This window comes from Podarcis melisellensis, assembly GCF_964234715.1.
Source record: "Podarcis melisellensis genome assembly, chromosome: 8".
In the NCBI taxonomy this organism is placed as follows: Eukaryota; Metazoa; Chordata; class Lepidosauria; order Squamata; family Lacertidae; genus Podarcis; species Podarcis melisellensis.
Window position 1 is genome coordinate 53,570,517 of NC_138540.1, and position 19,166 is coordinate 53,589,682.

Below are 19,166 nucleotides of genomic sequence, written 5' to 3' on the forward strand. Positions count from 1 at the left end.
CCCTATTAGCTATTCTCCCAGTAAAGTATTCATTTGTCTCCAAATCATATTTCCTTATATTTGATGCTGCACATGTTTGCATTGCTACTATGCTGCTGCATTTCTAAACTTTTCACCATCTTCCTGCAGTATTTAATCACAAAACTGTAGGGCTTTGATTACTTTTCACACTTCCTTGTTTGTTCATGCTGCCCTTCTGTTCATTCCTAGCACATTTATTGCAAAGTATCAAGGAAAACATTCAGACCTTCAATATTCTCCTTTAGTATGTTTTCTGCTTCATCTTCATCAATGTAACTTTCCTGATGACAATTCCCACTGGATTCCTCTTTTAGCAAGTGTTCCCCCCCACCCCCCAGACCCTTCCAGTTCCCTGTAGACTATTTTTGTGGGCCAAGAGAGATGCAGCAAAGAAAGTCAGGGTCAGCTGGGGTGGAGCTGGTAAACTGTCAAAGCCAATCATGGACAAGCACTACACTGCCCCACATGGAATTCCACAAGTTGCCAAATTTAGAAGTTTGGAGGTAGAGAGACAGGCAGTCCAAGAAGGCAAACAGTGTGGATATGCATTATCTGTGCAGTGAAATGTTCCTCTAAGCAGTATTTGTTTAATTAAAACTGGCTCCGTTCTCAGCCCAAAGAAAATGGGGAATTCATTGGGTCCTGCCCATGACATGGACCACTGGCAGGAGGAGGCTCTCAGCGTGGTGGTGTCCCACATTCTCCATGGAGGATTGGAAGAAAGAAAAGCATAATTATGGTGACACTAAGAGGGAAAGACAGTCAGCAGCCACTGACAAGACAACAACTGATACAGCCCCATATCCTAAATGACATGTAAATGTTTTTGGCCTATCAGGTTTTTCCTCCTTTCATTGACACAGCACGGCTTGAAAACCTTACTTCAAGAAGCAGCTTCACGGAAAGCAAAGACTGAAACTGAAGTGCCCTCCCAGGACTAGGTGAAATGCCCCACCAGCTCACATTTGGGAACAATTTCAGAACAGAGGCAAAACGTTTATTTCAGATTGGGTGGGTGTGTTTTTCAACCAGTCCATAAACATGCTACATGACATTATAATTAAATGCCAAATTATTCAACACATTATTCCTTTCCTTAGCAAAGATAGAAATGACAGCACATTTGACACTGATTGAACACTAGAACAAATATGTAAGTCATACTTTTGCTAATTTGGGGCAAACTCTACACAAACAACCACTAAAGGGCCAGCTGTTCCTTTCAACAGCAGCTTAAAGCCAAGTGCTGGAAGGAAACTAGCTAAATGGATGCTGGCAGCTGAGGGGCAGGGAAGCAATTTCTGACAGTTGGAGGCAATCTATTACTTGATGGACAAAGCATAAGGGATGCAGTGTGCATGTAATCTGATCATGATTGCTCAGTTAAGCAAAGAGTACACATGCTGCAGGCAGCAGCACAGGACTTTTGGTGAAAACACAGTCCTGAAGGAGCCATGAAGGAGCCTTTGAGCCATGAAGGGGGGAAAATGGCCAGTTGAGAAGCTGTGGGCTACTCTACTTTCAGTGTTCAACAAGCTCCATTTATTTATCGCCTCTATATCCTTCCTTCTGTGGTGGAACTCACAGCAGCATTCATAGGAATCCCAGGCACTGAGCAGACTTCAGTTTCATGACTATGCCATCTCAGAATGGTCATAAGCAATAAGAAAGATCAAGCAAGCCTTGTACAGTATATATTTGTGAGAATGAGATCTGAAAAGATTATGACATTCAGAGGGAGCACAAAAAAACAAATCTTCACTAAGGAATCTGGTTGCCCTTTTGGAAAGGACTTACATCATTTAACTTCACAACATTTAATAAAACATGCAATCAAAAATACAGTGGTACCTCGGGTTACATACGCTTCAGGTTACAGACTCCGCAAACCCAGAAATAGTGCTTCAGGTTAAGAACTTTGCCTCAGGCTGAGAACAGAAATCATGCTCCGGCGGCACGACAGCAATGGGAGGCCCCATTAGCTAAAGTGGTGCTTCAGGTTAAGAACAGTTTCAGGTTAAGTACAGACCTCTGGAACGAACTAAGTACTTAACCTGAGGTACCACTGTACAGGTGTATCCTGCCTTTAAATCCTTTGCATTTAAAGAAAAAGCAGCTCTGTAGATACATATATCATTTCCACTGATAGTTTGTTTACTTTGGTTCTTGTTAAGATCCATAGATCACAGATATGTGAATTGTGAGCCCAGTTGCAGTAAGCCTGGAGTCACCATGGTAGGGGCATAGGAAACAATAAATGACATTGCAACCTTTTTTGGTATCAAAATGGACACCGCATTTATCGAAACCTCAGCAAAGCCTCACCAGGCCATCCTCTCAGTCCTTAGATCAACTAGATAGCAAACAACAAGGGCTAAAGAGGAAGTTAAAATGGGACATAGGCACTGAAAAGTTTGCCAGGAGAGTTATTTCACTGGGAAGAAGAGAAAGAATACTCCAGCCATCGTGCTTTCTCTCCCTGCATCCCACCTCAAAACTACTTTACGTTTCACTGATATGTCATACCTTGTCATTGTTCCTCAGAATTAGTGGCACTTCATACATCTCACAAGGGGCATAATTCTGGAAAATCACTTCTGACGGGAATGGTTGAAACAGAGACTGGTCCAGATCAACAGAAGAGAACTGAAGAAGACACAAAGGGATACATGTAAATGCTGCCTGGCAGTCGCAGGACTGGGAAGCAGGAGAGGCCAGCGCCACTCAGAGTGGAGCCATTCTGCCCCAAAGGAAAGGTACAACTTCAGGCATTCAGGGAAGTGTAGCATGCCATTCTAGTAGTATTCCAACAGACCTATTACATGGGTTAGTTAGTCCTGTTTTCTCTGGTTATGCCTCAGTGCCATTGTGTACCACCATCTCCTGCTTAGCCTTCATAAGTTCGTCTCTTCCAGGCTGTTTAACCAGGCAACATATCATCAGTCTGCTGCTGCTGGCAAATTACCAACTTCAGAACCAAAGCCCACAAATGTTCACTCAGCAGCAAGTCACCCTGTGTTCAATACTATAATAATAATAATAATAATAATAATAATAATAATAATCACCATCATCATCATCATCATCATCATACCCTGCCCAGCTGGCTGGGTTTCCCCAGCAGCTCCGGGCAGCTCCCAACAGAACACTAAAAGCAAAATAAAACTTCAAACATTAAAAACTTCCCTAAGCAGGGCTGCCTTCAGAGGAAAGTATGCATAGGATTGCACACTTTCATGATTCAGCTCTAGGACTTATGGGAGTAAATGATAATAATTACCTTAAATAAACAGTAATTGGAGTTATACATTGGACAGTAATTTAAGAAACTAGCCCATAATATTTATCCTAGGCCACAACAAGCATGGTTTGTTGTGGCTGCCTCTCTTAATGAAAGCACACTTTCATTCCACGGGTCTCTTTCAGCATCATGTCAGAGACATGAGAAAAAAGAACTACCGGTCTTGTTGATGGTAGTGAATAGGAAGGTTGTGGCAATTATTTGGAAGGAGCAAGCACAACTGATATTAAATCAAACGTACAAGAATGTGTGGACTACCAGTTTTTAACATATAGCGTTAAAAAATAGATAACAAAGGCACTGGACATCCATAGCAAACTTTGGTCAGACATTTTTGGATGATGGCGCTAGAACCCTCTTGGGGCTGCAAATCTACAGGCTGAACAACTAGATCAGCATTCCTCAACTTGGTGCCCCCAGATGTTTGAGCCTGCAACTCCCATCAGCCAGCAAGTATATAATTATGTTAAAGTGCTATGTCATAAATAAATAGGGGTGAATGTGGAAGAGATACCTTCTGGTGTGAGGTTTCGCTCATGTCCAGAAGCTGCACAATTCGAGGCCGGCGCACCTCATGGGTGTTTGCCAGCATCTGTTCCGTCGTTAGAGTCATTGCTTTCAGGAAGGCAGATGGAGTCAACTGCAGTTGAAAACAAAGACCACATAAATGCCTGAGTTAAGAAAGGCTTTCCTTGTTAAGCACTTCTGATTAATATGTGTTCACTGCTGAATCCTAGACCTCCATTAATTTTCCTGCTGAAACATTTAAAATTCAGGATGCAGGACTTCCATTCTACCTATCTTAAACGAACTCTTACTGGAAATGGCACCTGCTTGCAAGATTTTCAGATGGCCGCATGATTTCTCTCTTGTGCTGAACAAAGTCAGCAGTTAAGGCACAAAGTAATTAAATCCCATTGCTATTTTAGAGAGAGATTGTGGGATTTTGGTAGGGCTAATTTCTCTAGATGCTTAAAGGGCGAGGGACACAATAAAATACTTCGGCTCATGTACAGAATGACAAATAAACCAGCTGAGAGTTGCAGCCAGGGACAGGGTGGGAATGTTTGAAAGGCATAAGCTCGTTTTCCACTTTGTGTCTCACAAACTAATAAGGAAAGTGGGACAGCAATTATATAATAATAATTTATCAAACTGTGTGCATCTTTGTCTGTGATTACCCTAAAACTGCGGAACTCCCTTCCTATTGACTTCTGCCATGCCTCATTAGTACAAGTAGTTTTGACATGTGTTGATAACCTTGTCTTCTTGCTCCTATGTAGGGAGCAAAAGAACAAGCCAAGGGAACCAGCGGAAGCTCTCTTCCTCAAACTTTGGAGGGGGAAACTTATAGACTTAACAACACACACACAATCCATCATATACTGGTGAATCATTGTCTCTCTCCGCCTCAATGAGTCTCCTTCTGGTCTTCCGTACACACTAAGGGGTACTTTAATCAGTGACAGGTTTTTCTGTTTTTAGAACATAAAGCCTAAACATCACCAAAAACAGGAGGGGACAGATGTCCAGATTGCAGGATCTGCTGTTCTTATTCTACTAGAACCCTGAGATCTACCAGCCTGGTGCAAACGTCATAGTCTTAGAAAGAAACAATTTTGAGCCCAGGAATTAATTTTGAACACTAGAAGTAAACTGAGCCCACAGTTGTTATGCACAGAAATGTACTCCTGGTCACCACAGGCTTTATTTCTGCAATCAGTCTAATTTGGGGGGCAGGGGGTGGGAAGATACATTTTTTTCTTTCCTAGCACTAAACAGCTGGAAGTTAGAAGTCCTCCTTGCCAATCTACTGCAAACTCACCCAGAAGATGCTCATCTACTTTCTGTCCATCCTGATCTAAAATGGACATTGTATTTAAAATGCACTGTCTTTTGCTTACTGTCTCACATTAAGGGTTTATTCAGATTTACTTTTTGTCCTGCTCTTTCCCAGCATGGTGCGCACTTTAAAGCTCCATGTTCAAGGACCTTCCCACCCCCGAGCTTTCTGTGCAAAAGCCCAGTCTTAAAAGCCGAAGCACAACAAATGGCAATGTGGATTTTCCACGGATTGCCATTTGCTCCAATTCAGCTTTAAAGAGCAGTTTTTTGAGGGGAAAGCTCCAGAGAGAAAAAGGGTTGCCAGAACACGGTGCTTTAAAGTGTTCACCATGCCTGGAAAGCATGGAGGAAAGGTAAATGTGGATAAGCTCTAAGGCATGTCAAACTAAAAGGTGTTCAGGAGTCATTATCACAAAGGCAGATTCAATGACTTGGCCAGGTATTAGATCAGCTGAGCGCAAGCAAACATACTGGGGCATGCTTCTTTTCTTCTTTGACCAGTTTTGGGATGTGAGGTATCACCACCTTGCTTTGAAATTCTTCTGAGAACTTGTGGGGACCCAAGGATTTCTGGACTCGGTCTGTTAGCATCTTTGATTAATCTGTCAGAACCTCTGGAATAAGAACAACAACAAACTTGGTTTAAACAGTGAGAAAAAAGTCTCCTGGAATTCACAATTCTGCTTGAGTTTCAATCCTGACTATCACTGAACTGAGAATGGCTGCCAATTATTTCCCTTCAAAAATATATCAATATGAAACTCAAAGTGGAAGTTAGTAGAGAACCAGTCTCAAGATCTGATATTCGCATTTACATGGATTTTTGTTTCTCTATATTCCAGCAACAACAGAATTGTCAGCCTCCCATTACCCAGTTATCACTCCCTTTTGTGTGTGATGTGTAACGGGTGCCTAGAGCCCCCCCTTTCCAATTAGCAGATGACATGGTGTGGCTGCATCTCTCACTCCAGCTGAGACGCTGCTGCATACTGAGAGGGGAGACCACAAGGTTGGTGCTGTGCAAATGTGCTAGTAGGAGTGTCAGAACAGTTCTTCCAACACAGTAGCATCACACTGACCTTGTCGTCACTGCTTCCATCTCCCTCTTCATCCTGGTATGCAATGGCGACTTCATTGGAGGGAGGTCAGATGACCCGCCCAGTCCCACCATGCTATCTGCTAATGGCCAGGACTGTTTATTTGGATCAGAACAGAACCTGGTTGTTTGAAGATGCAGCAGGCAATGCACCACCCTTGCAAGTTTCTATCTGCACGTAGGAGCATCTTACTTGAAAGGGCTCATGGGCTCTTAACTGAGCTCTTATTCAGCCAAGTCATGCGTGGCTTTCAGCTGGATTGTGTATAATGGTTTCTGTGATTTTAGGTATTGTTTGTTTTTTCATGAACCCTATGACAGAGATGCAATAGAAGCTAATAAACTAAAACAAGAAGACCAGAACGTAGGGGAAATCAATTTACTTAATACAGTTTCAAAGGGAAGTGGTCAGGGAGCTGTACCTTAAAATGGAAGATCTGTAAAACAGAAATCACTGGTTGAACATTGGTATCTGCAGCCTCAAAGAACAGAAGGAAAGTGAGAAAACTGTAACATTTCTAACTTAATGGCATAATGTAGCCTTTGCCAACATGGTTCAAGATCTTCGCCCAGAGACACTGTGCAGGTAAAAAGCCAGTCACCTCTGTCCAAGTTCAAACAGATGTTTGGGCCCTGGTGAGTAAAATGTTGGGCCCAGGTGGAGTGAAATATGGAGCTTGTAATGGGGTCACTGCTACTACTAGAAAACCACCTTTGCGTGCCAGTGTCATCCCCCCCCCCCGACACTTATCCTTGTGAAGGGATGGAGGAACAAATGGCAAGGAAGGCTTACTGGAAAGGTCTTGTGGACCTCTCCTTAGCTGGACTGTAATTTCCTGCCACGATTCATAGGAGTTACAGTTTTCTAGGCCTTCCAATTCAATGAATAAACCAAAAAGCCTAGGAAACAAGTTCACTGCACCCAAGCAGGAACTAAGTACATCCTCAACGTTGTTCAGAAAGATGTTTGTTGGAACAGGGAGCGGGGAAGGATTGAAACATTGGAGTGATCTCTGTTTTTTTTTAAGCTTTCTCCTAGAAAGCGGGGGGGGGGGGCAAAATCCAAGGCAAGCTGGGGAAGCTCACTCATCATCACTACTATTGATGCACTGAATCAATATGCCAAACTCCTGACATATATTCTGTCTGGAAGTATCTGTACAGTAATCTGCTACGAAAAACTGGCTTCCATAAGTTACCGTATTTACTGCCTTTTTACAGATAATGTAACTAATTTCATCTCAGTGGCCAATATACAAGAATCTACTGTCCTGCTGTCTTCATATTCCCCCCTCCCCATCAAACACAGACTGGAAATACTTTACACTGGTTAAAAAAGAATTGCTTATTATTCACTGTATAATCTTAAATATTATATTTCTGGAAGCACAGATTCCAAAGCACACTTGCAAGTTACAGTGTGGGGAGACCTCTTTAAAGACAACTAAATGGTGCCCTGGAATTATATGCTGTATAAACCAGCAACAGGAGAAGAATCCAGTTGAAGCTGGCATGGTTGCGAGTGAATTCAGAGCAGGACTGGGAAGTCCTGAGTTCACATCCCCCTTAAGCTATGAAGCTCACTAAGTGACCTTGGGCCAATCATCATCTCTCAGCCTAACCAACCTGATAGGGTTGTTGTAAGGACAGGGAGGAGGGAGTAGAGAACTGTGTAGGCTGCTCTAAGCTCATTTCAGGAAGGATGGGATATAACTACATAATAAAAAAAATAAGAAAAGAAATGCTATTTTTAGTGAGTAGGCTCATTTGGGAGGAAGGCATATGGTTATCTATGACAGCTGACAATTTAAAAGGCAAACAGCAAGCTTCTTACCTGCCTGCTTTTGACACTTTCTCTTTCCTGTCAGTAAGAACTGAAACACTGTGATCTATCTGAGGGCTCTATAGGAACTTGAAAGCATAGCAGATGGCATTTCAAAAAGGCCATATTCCACTGTAGCACCTTTGCCTCCTGCTATATGCAATAATACAGATGTTCAACTGCGTGTGACCCTGAAATGTGCATCCCAGCTCCAACAGATCTCTCCTTTCATGTTCTGCTTCCATTTCAAATCTTTCAACATGAAGGTATCAGTGCTTACATCTCCTCTGTCCCCTGCCTCTTTATATGGTAGAAGGCTCAGAAATGAGACACAGGGAGGTAGGGTGGAGATAAATGAACTCCAGCCTAGAGGCACTTAAGAAGCTATAAGAAGACCTGCCTCCTTCATGGCCTGAGTGAGATCCAGCTACACAGCCCTGCTCCCTTGCGTGCCTCAGGGCTGTTGCACAATAGGCCTGCTGCAAAAGTGCAGCAGAGAGGAGGCAGGCAGGCAGAACACTTAGCACCAGAGGGACACCATGTAATTTTTGCTCCTGATATTAAACCTGAATGTGATTTATTCTGGGAAACCTCTGTAAGCTGCTTTGAAAGTCTCTTGTAACATATACATAATGGTCCATCTTGTCCAGCATTCTGTTCTCACAGTTGCCTATGAAGCTTGCAAGTAGGACCTGAGCACAAGAGTCCTTTCCCCATCTGTGGTTTCCAGCAACTGGTCTTCAGAAGCATTAATGCCTCTGACCATGGAGGCAGAGAACAACCATCATGGCTAGTAGCCATTCATAGCCCCATGTTGAGTCCCATGTTGGGCATTGCAGGGGGTTGGACTAGATGACCCTTGGGCCCCTTCCAACTCTAAATTCTACGATTCTATGATTCTTAAGCCATCCAAGTTGGTGGCCATCACTGCCTCCTGTGTAAGGGAGTTCTATAGTTCAACTATGCACTGTGTGAGGCTAAAGAGCAGGCTATTAGTATTCTTAATAAATAATAGCTTATACTTATAGCCTTGTGCTTTCAAATCCAGAATAACTCCCTATAACAACCTGTCTGGATTCAAAAGTGCGCTAGCACCTTAGTGAGCAATTGGTTTCTCATAGGAACATAGGAAGCTGCCTTATACCGAGTCAAACCGTTGGGTCTATCTAGCTCTTCAATCTCTACTTACTGGCAGCCATGGCTCTGCAGGGATTCAGGCAGGGGCCATTCCTAGCCCTACCTGCAGATGCTGTGGGGACGTGGGATCTACTGCATGCAAAGCACATGCTCTCGTGATGCCACCCCATCTTTCCGAGGCAGCTGCCTCCTCCATCGCTACTTCCTAGTGTGGCCCTTCCCTCTAACACTGAGGCTTTTCGTCCCTGCTTCATGCATGCGTTCAAAGGCCGGGCCTAATCAACCCTCTCCCCACACCACAAGTTCCTTGAGTGCAAATGCCAGGTACCAGTTCAAGCAAGGAGGAGCAAGAAGGTCTCCAAGGACGTTGAGCAGGTGTCCCAGGGCCCAGCAGCCCATCCTCAGCCATTTCAGACCAAGAGAGCAGACAAAGGCTGGCTGAGCACTTACTTGCCTGGTCCTCCTCCTGCTGCTGCTGCTGCTGCTACGGCTGCTGCTGCTGCCTCCAGAGCAGCTCCACAACTTCTAGGCCTTCTTTCTCCCTGCCGGCCTGTGGCTGTTACTCTGGTTCCCATAGCAACAGGGCCTTCCCTCTGGCAGGGCACATACACAGAAGGCTGCAGGCCTTCCAGCGCCATGGCAACTGCTGGCTGGCAGGCAAGCCTTAGCCATTAGCCCCAGGGAGTGAGAGGAGGAAGACTAGAAGCGTCTTAAAGCAACACTGGACTGGCTGGGGTTTCTAATTTCTTTTTGAACTGTTATTTGTTGTTCTTGCTCCGACAAGGACACCAGTATTGATTCGGGAATTTGGGCCACAGCAGCCTGCAAAGACACTGTGATTTCCCTGCTCTCTGCACCAATCCAGCATACGTGTGCTACAAGGGTGACCTCACCAGTTTTGGCAGTGGCTAAAAGAAAAGAACAAAACAAAAAATAAAAAATAAAAATACATTGTACTGGTGAGGATGCAAACTAATTCCCTCTCCCACAACCCACCTCAGTGCTGCCCCTGGTGTACTGCAGCACCAGCAGGTATCTATAGGTGAAAGACATTTCTAACAAAGGTGATGATGAGTCCAGTATGCCAGAAATACAAGTTTTTGCTGGATTAGGAGCAGCCTGTGAGCAAAACCTTCTGGAGGCCAACACAGTTTGCCATTGTCTCAAGTGTAATGGCCAGTCAAACTCTCTGTTCTAGTCCTCTCTAGAGGCTTTCACATCAAATTTCCCGGGTCCTATAAAGGTAGATTGTGGGTTTTGGATAGTGTATTGAGGCCATCAGATCCTCTAATAAGGCTGTCAGATACTTTCAGAGACACTTGGAGCCTGTGGGGCATAAAGAGAAACAAAGAAATACCACAACTGAAATTCCTGTCATTTTGCTACAGAGAGGAGGTTGAACTGATCTTCTCTATAATGCAGTATTCAAGAATTCACAGGCCTGTGCAGAGCTTGTCTGAGGCCTGAGAAGATCCATAATAGAGTAGATCCATTTTTGGGTACCAAATTTTGATCTTGCACAGGGCACCATATTATGAAAGATTACCAAAGCAGCCCAACAACATCATAGTACCCTCTGCAATATAAGGGTCCCTGAGAAGGTGTTCTCAGCTTTCACACAAGGCAAGGGGGCTTCAGATTGTGTTGTAAAAATGTAATATGGCTGATAACCATTCTACCAAAAGGTGCTTTCAGAATACCAAATAATTTACCAACAATATAAAGACGACAATGTCTGTACACTGACAAAAAAAGAAATACATCTGCAGAAGACAATGAATGTACTTTATGGCTGTGTGTGAGAGAGAAACAGAGACAGAGAAAGTGCATGCACACCTAGACAATCTTCGCAGAAGGAACGAATAACTTCTCAACACTACCCCACTTCATTTGTGGTTTTGGTTCAGTAGCAGACAAGCAAGTTGACCTCTTCCTTATCTGACTAGAGTAGCGTTAGCAGCATACTATTAATTCCATGGTAAAAATATCACACTGAGCACAGTGATTTAAAAAATGGTGTTTGAATGAAAAGGTAAACAGATTAAGGTGAGAAGATTTTAGTCTAGCAACATCAAAGATAACATTTTCAACTTTTGGGAAAACATAGGAGCCAACAATATTTTCTGTGTCTCAGGAGAGAGAAAGAGGTGGGGACTTGGGTGTCACTCATCTAGCTCAGTACAGTCTACACTGACTGGCAGCAGCTCGCTAGGCTTTCAGACAGGGGTCTCTGTCAGCCCTACATACAGATACCAGGGATTGAACCTGGAACTTTTTGCATGCAAAAGATGCTCTACTCTTGCAATGTTCATTGACTGCATTATTAAGATTAGTAGTAGCAGCAACAACAACAGTAGTAACGGGGGATAAAATGACACTTTTGAGTCCCAGGAATGATTATTCTAACCTAGGTCCTTGTGGCTTAACTTGAATATTTCACCAGGCTTAAGGTTCTTGCTCCAGTGTATTGACTTTCCATTCCTTCCTATTTGCAAATGTTGTTAAGGTGATGGTTTACAAACACGGTTTCAGGTTCCCCAGTCTGGAGCATTTCTGTGTGGCACAAGGGATATGCAATCTGCTCCCAGGAAATGATATTACATAGTAGGTCACTGTCAGAGTTCACAGTAAGCATTTTAGAGTTACAAGAGCAAGAACATTGTCTTTGTGCACCCTGTTTAGTCAGATCAAGCTTCCTGGATCACAATATGAACTGTGGGCTAAATGCAGGAGTGCCATTACCCCTGCATGTCAGGCTGCTGGTCTTTATGTCACTGGTCAGCTCTGGAAGTAATGTTGCCAAGGTCAAAATGTCTCCTAGGTCAACTGCTCCTACTGAGATCAATGTATAGAAAAGCTTTTGGGTGTTGCAGTGGTAATTATACCAGCTTCACTTATGCTGAACAGGTTATATGTGAAAGCATTATCTGATGAATGTTTCAGGATATACTGTCTATCACAGCTAGCCACATATACTTTGGCCTTGTCTGTATCATTTGTACATTGTGCATTTGACCTGCCATCCTGTTTTGCACTTAAATTTTTGGGGAAATGGTACAAATATGGCACAACACGTAACAATGGTTACAGCTGCTCTTTGGTCTACCTCTTGAGCCCATGGTTGTTGTGGCCAACCCTGTCACTGAAAGAATGTACATGTTCACAGCTTTGAGATTACACCATGCAACAAAATGAAAGCACAAAATATATAATAAAACAACCATTCTGGAGCTGTCAAGCAACCTTTTAGAGCAAAACTGTGTTTGCCCCAGGCTGACTAAAATAATCTCTTTGTTTCGTGTATCCAAACCTTACCAGATAGTGACCCAAATCCACATGCTTTTCTCAAAGAGTGAATGTCTTTGCTAATAAAAGATGAGCAAAAATGCATTGTTAAGTGCTTCCCCACTTATCCGAGCAGTGAGAATTCCAGGGCAGCACTAAAGGCTTTCATTTACTTTGGATAGGAGGACATAGGAGACTTAAGAGATGATATACAATGCTATTTCTACTCAGAGTAGACCAGCTGAAGTTAATAGACATCAGTAGCTTAGGTTCCTTAATTTCAATGGGGCTGCTCTGAATAGATTTAGTTAAACACTCCCATGTCTTTGTAATATTTATTTTATGGAAAAATATATACAGCAGAGCATGGCGAAGTAAAACGAGTACTACAGCAGACAGCACTATGGCTAATCCTGCTTCAGGTTTCCAATGCAACAGTGTGGACTCCCATAGACTTCTCCCATTGCCCAGTTACATAGGCATAGTCAGAGCAGGTCCACAATAACTCATGGACACTTGGCTGCACTTTAAGCATGTTTAAAGAAAATGTTCCCTAACTCGTTTTGGATTATAAGAGGAAATGTGGTTTGGGGAAATTAACAAACACAGACCAGTTTAGTTTCCGGATAGCAAACGGGCAGTTTATAGTCTTTTCCATTGTTCACGTCTGGATTTTTAATCTTTCCAGGGGAGAAAGATTAAAAAGAAAGAAAGAGTGGTCTTCATTTTTTTATTCATTTTTTTAAAAAAATCTTTTTGTAAAATGCTTTGGCGGTTTTTTTACCATAAAGTAAGAAAGATTTTACTATCAAGTGTATAAATTTTAGGGAATAAAAAATAAATTAATAACAATAAAATTAATATGTATGAAGCAGTGTCCCAACTAGATAAACAGCTATTAAGACGTTGTTGTTGTTGTTGTTGTTGTTGTTGTTGTTGTTGTTGTTATACAGCTACATAATCTAAATCATTTTAGTTCCAGGTATGTGATATTGGCTCTGCTTTCCCTCATGGGTGTAGCCTGACACCCTTCTTGAGCCATCTCTCTGCCTGGCAAGCACCAATGGGAACTTGCTCTCCCAGCTCTAGACAAATGAGGGCTGATCAGGGGACTAAGGAGCAGGTGTCCTGGCAATGCAGGCAATGCAGGCAGGTGGAACTTTCTGCCTCCATGATTCAATGGAGCAGCTCCTTCCTGGAGCTTGTTATCCTGGTGTTTTCACTGTAAAACAGACCAGTGAACTGAAGAGACCACTTTGAGAGCCCGTGCAGTACAGTGGTTAGAGTGTCCAACTAGGACCTGGGAGAACAGGGTTCAAATCCCCACTCAACCATGAATGCCTATGAGTGTCCTTGGGCCAGTCACTATCTCTCAGCCTAACCTACTTCACAGGGTTGTTGTGAGGATAAAATGGAGGAGGAGAGAAGTGTGCACCCCACCTCAAGCTCATTGGAGAAGAGATGGGATATAAATGTAATACTATAATGATGATGGTAATAATGTTAAAAGGCCTCACTTCTTCCTTTAGATCATCACTGCCCTGTCAGAAAGGCACTGAACTGGAAAGAGTGAAATATTTATATCCATGCAGCCATATCATTCCCTTAATAATTAATATAGACATTCAGCTGCTTGCAAAGGCCTCCCTCCTTTTCCCCTCTTCCTAGCTATCATTTGAAGCTCTCAGAGCAAAGAATGCACCTGTCTATCTTTCTGGCTTCAGGCAATACTGTATCTGAGAGCCAAAACAGAGGAGAGGCGAAATGCAGGGATGGGTTTCATGTGGTTCTTTCCCCACTTTAAGAATAGTGTCTTGCAGGAGGAGGCGGACTCTAGCTAATGGCAAGTGGTTTAATATTTTCCTCCTGTGCATCTGTCCCACCAAAAATCATCACTGCTCGCCATCCCTGCTATCAGCCTGATAAGAGAAGCTTGCACTGTCATTTGTAGGAGGGAGTTTCTGAGTCCCTTTCCCTCAGGACCCTTTCCTCTACCCCAGCTCTAGGAAAAAATATAAACAAAGAGGAAACTTTTATGCTCTCAAAACCCCTAACTTTCTTCTGCTTTTTTGGCAGAACCTTGTGAACTACCATTAGAACACAAACATGTAGCTGAGTCATACTATTTTAGCACACTTGGGAAAGTTTTAGTGACAGCTCTATTCTGAGATGGGCCATTTGGCCTAATCATGAAATCTGCTCCATCTCTGATACTGAGAGGTTAGTTCCACCTCCCTGATGACTCTGAGCATACATTTCAAAAGGTCTGCCCAGCTGAGACCAGTTGATCTACTGTTTCGAAGGGCTCAGCTGGAAGATATTTATTCAGAGACTGTATAGTAAATAGCTGTCCATTCAAGGTTAACTTCAGGCGTAAGAATCCCAGACACTCTAGGTGGCACCACTAAACTACAGCAGACCTAGTCCCTCCTGTATTCCGCCCCCCCAACAAACAACTCCATCGAAGTGTGCCACACAGAGACACTTAGTGCTACCTGTACAGCCTGAGTGGCTATTCAGTGTTCACCCCAGGAGACAGAGAGCTCTTTCTTTCCACCCCTGAGCACTCTAGAACCATTCAGTGTTCCTTTAATCTTTAATTAACCATTTATGTCTGACAAACATTTTCTTTTGGAACCTGCCTTCTTTTCCCTCTGGTATCCATGGTAATGCACTTTCCCTCCAGATGAGAGCAGTTGTCAGAGCAGGTGATGGAAAAGAAAGAAGGAAGATCTTGCTTAGGGTCTGGATCTTTTGTATATGGCAGGAAATGCCAGAAAGCGGATTTTGCAAACAGTCCAAACGATAATAGGCACTGCAGGAAACCTCTATGGAAACCTCACTCTCTTGTCCTGAAATGGGGCCATCTTCTAGGTGGGATTTTAAAAAGAGAGAACAGTTCTGTGAAGCACATTAGCTGAACATACAACAGCAGGATACAAAACTTGAGGAAGAGGATCTTGCACCCAGTATTTGCGGGTGAGGTGGTGTGGGTGGGGCACTGTTGCTCTCCCAGATTCCCAACACAAAGGGCCCCTGGCACTTACCGAAAGGGGAAGGAGAGGGGAGAGGTGCAGAGAGTATGATGCAGTCATGATGCAGTGTGGCGCAAGATGGTGGGAGCGCTGCACCACATGCAGGACTGTACCATACTCTCTGCATTTCACTCACTCCCTCCCTCCCCTCTCCCTCTTGCTAAGTGCTAGCGCCCTCTTGTGTTGGGAAGCCAGGAGAGCAACAGTGCCCCACTTGTGCCACCTAATAGGCCGCTACTGCATATACCATCTGCCGATGGGACTTTATTCTCTCCCTCTACTAGGTAAAGCTATCCAGTGTAACTTCTATTGCCTCTATTGCCTTTTTCGCCCCTTTGCACCCCACCTAAAATTCACCCCAGCTTTGTTAATAAAGAGGACCACCTGGTTTATCTTTATTCCTATCTGCCACCTACAAAGAGAACCTGTGTTTCCCCCTAAGGATGGAGGCAGAGCTGAGTAATGGTTACAAAGTACCACTAACATCCAGCTTTTGCTGTAAGAAAGGTCGCCTGCACCTGAGGAGGGAAGCCCTATTTCGGCCTTGTGAGGAAAGAATGGAACATCCCTTCTAGTAATTTGGCAAGGCATGTTAACACAAGCAGTGTGTGTGTGTGTGTGTGTGTGTGTGAGAGAGAGAGAGAGAGAGAGAGAGAGAGAGAGAGAGAGAGAGAGAGAGAGAGAGAGAGAGAGAGAAGCTGTAATACTTACCAAATCCATGGATCACTGTCTCCTTTTCCTGTAAATCTTTGCCATCTTCCCCAATCACTTATAAATTCAAAGTTAAACAAAGGAACACCAGACACTTTCTGGGAGTATTAAGCTGGGAGATGTGCTAAAAGTTACTCACTCCTTTATTTGCTCACCTCTCCACAACCCAGAAGATTGGCTCATCTCCCCACCACCACTGTTGCCCCCAGCCACCTGGAAAGCAGGAGGAAAATGCACTTTTGAAGCCGTCTCCCACAATATTTGTGGTGCGTCCAGGTGGTTGCCAGTGGATTCAATCACTTACAGGCAAATTCAGATTGTCAGTTAAAGTTGGTTTGGTGTTCTTCCACAAACAACTCACCCCCCCCCCCAAAAAAAGACTTTTTGCAATAAGCAGAGTGATGGGCAAATGCGCTGCAAAGTTGTGAGATAACAATTGTTTGATGCAACACCATATAACCTCCCGGCAAACAAATCAGAATTGATGTTTAACAGCTGAGGTCATCCTCACAAACTTTGTGCAAACAAATCAGGATGAATTCTCAGTAAGCAGGTCTGTGTGAGCGACCTTAGAACAAATTCTTCTGTGTGGCATCATTTAAAAACATTAACAAAGGCAAGATTTTTAGTCTTTGTTTTTATTCGAACACCCACCCTCTGGCAGTTGCCAGGAATAATAGTTTCTTCTTCACATAAAAGATTGTCTGCCCTTTCCAGGAACCAGACACTCCTCCAAGCTTGAGTTACTGCAATGCACTCTATGAGGGACAGGCCCTGAACTGACCTGGTAGCCACAGCTAGGACAGAATGCAGCAGCAGGAACATGGCTGCGGGGGGTGAAAGGGGACAGCATCTCACACCTGTGCTGAGAGAGCTGCATTGCTCACCTGTGCTCTGGTGATGCATGTATTCTGGATTGTTTCATTAACGTAATATTACTGTTGATTTTATGTTGTTCCTACACAACAGTATTTAATGTAGGCAGTATAGAAAACTTTGCCTATCATCATCATCATCATCAAATACAGGGTGATTGCAATTGACACGAGGGTTATGCTCTTATTGGTTGTGCATAAAGGCAAAATTGTGCAAAATCAGAATGACCTTCCCCAAACCAACCCCTCTGTTCTCTTGAGATCTTGCAAGGTCAAGGCTGTCCAAGATCTCATGGGAGCCTCTCAGAGACCTTGCACAACCATCCCAGAACCCTGGGACTTGGTTGACTGTAGCTCATTCTTTATCCTTTTTAGTCTAGAAAATGATCTTTCGCCAATACAGTTTGTAACCATTAAACCCAGGAACAATCTGAAAATTGTTTCCACATTTGCAAAAGCTGTTTGAATTTTCTCCTAGGATGTTATTTGATACATACCTTGGTAGCTGAAATTTTCTTTTTCATTGTGAGCTAGTTTGACATGAAGGTGGAAGTGCAAAGTTCATGGACTAGACTAAGGTCAACATCCTTTGGATACTCTTGCATCAATAATCTCAATGCCATTGTGAATCTGCTCCTCGGTTGCTTGCAGGTTCACCCAAAATGAAAAATAGCTAGCCATATTCCTGTACACTCCTATACTCCCTTGCTCTTCTGTCTAGGTTGGCTTCAACAGCATGCATGACAGGGATAAATGAATTTACCCTAAACTTGCCTCTCAGAGAAAGTTCATCTAAGGCTTCAGGTGCTGTCCCATCATGGTGTGTGTGTGTGTGTGTGTGTGTGTGTACTCTCTGCCTTCTTTTGACAGTTTTGTACTCTGCATCTGGCAGAGTAAATTTTGCTTACTCTTCAATTTCATCAAAATTGGCACCCATGACATAATGTAGGGACGGGATGCGGAAGTTAGAAGGTACCGAAAGAGTTCCTCTGTGCCCTTTCTCTCTCTCTCTCTCTCTCTCTCTCTCTCTCTCTCTCTCTCTCTCAGAGAAGGCTGCTTGCACATGCCAGTTTTTGCCTTGGTGCATAAATGCAAAGCTTATGGCCAGAGTTGCCCTATGCCTCTTCCTCTAGTTCTGTTTCCAGAGATTTAGGTGCATCCTACTGCACTAATGGGACACCTTCGGCAAGAGGATGGTGTGTTCCCGGCATCCTCCAGTGACCTCTGAGTTAGCGGAAGCAGGGACTCTTCTCCGTGAAAAATGAGCCAGCTGACAGGGCTGGTGGGGTCAAGTGATGCTTAGTGTGCGTGAGAAAGAGAGGAGGCAGTGCAATTAGAGGGAGAGAGGGAGGAGGAGCAGGGACCTTTCCTGCAATATGCCATTGTCACAAGGACTGGCTGTCTGGCTGAGTGACTAGCCAGCAGAAAATGGATGACCCCAGAAAAGAGGGAGCCCGGGGGGGGAGCCAATGGCCTCTGTTGCCACAGTATTGTGAAACGCTGGATAAACTGCAGTTGGGGTGATTGACTGAGCCCATTGACCGAATCCTGGTACTGCAAAGGACTGCATAGGAGCAGCTGACCCTTGGAGGGTAGAAGTGGCTATGGCAATGTCAGTTGAGGAGCCCTTTCCCAGGAGAAGTTAGGGTGCCTCTTGCAGTTGCTTTCCCTTTGCAAGTCGTGATGCTGTCCAGACTTCACCAATCTGGTGCCCTCCATATGCCCAGGAAATGTGTCCTCAATTTGCTGCCTCACCAGTTTTACTGCAAAGTCTCGCACTGATTAACCTTGTTGCATGCCACCACCCGCCCAATCTACCCCATGTATATCACTGGATGTCAAGGAAGCAGTAGCCACATTCCCAGTCAGATAAGGTAATGGCAAGAGTCTGAAATACTTGGGATCTGCTCTGTCCAAAATGCAGAATGTGCCAAACTCTGGGGTGAACAATCTTATAGAACTAATTGCAGTTTGGTTCAGATATCTTCTGTTGGTAGTGGAAGGTGTCCAAAGGGGGAAGGCGGGTTCCAGCTGTGGG

At 43.9% G+C, this 19,166-nt stretch overlaps 1 protein-coding gene across 2 annotated transcripts in view; it reads right to left on the minus strand.

The window, feature by feature from the left end:
• HYDIN (HYDIN axonemal central pair apparatus protein) overlaps positions 1 to 9,811 on the minus strand; it is a 130,185-nt gene extending 120,374 nt beyond the window's left edge. Inside the window, exons 1-5 of one of the 2 annotated variants that reach the window (XM_081921078.1) lie at positions 9,673 to 9,811; positions 7,890 to 7,976; positions 5,639 to 5,781; positions 3,837 to 3,962; positions 2,548 to 2,667 (exon numbers count right to left, since the gene is read on the minus strand). In XM_081921078.1, coding sequence (XP_081777204.1) covers positions 2,548 to 2,667; positions 3,837 to 3,962; positions 5,639 to 5,758 — 366 coding nt within the window. In that variant the 5' untranslated portion in view covers positions 5,759 to 5,781; positions 7,890 to 7,976; positions 9,673 to 9,811. The remainder of the gene's footprint in view (positions 1 to 2,547; positions 2,668 to 3,836; positions 3,963 to 5,638; positions 5,782 to 7,889; positions 7,977 to 9,672) is intronic. The other variant, XM_081921079.1, reaches the window with a different exon arrangement.
• Positions 9,812 to 19,166: the final 9,355 nt, after the last annotated feature.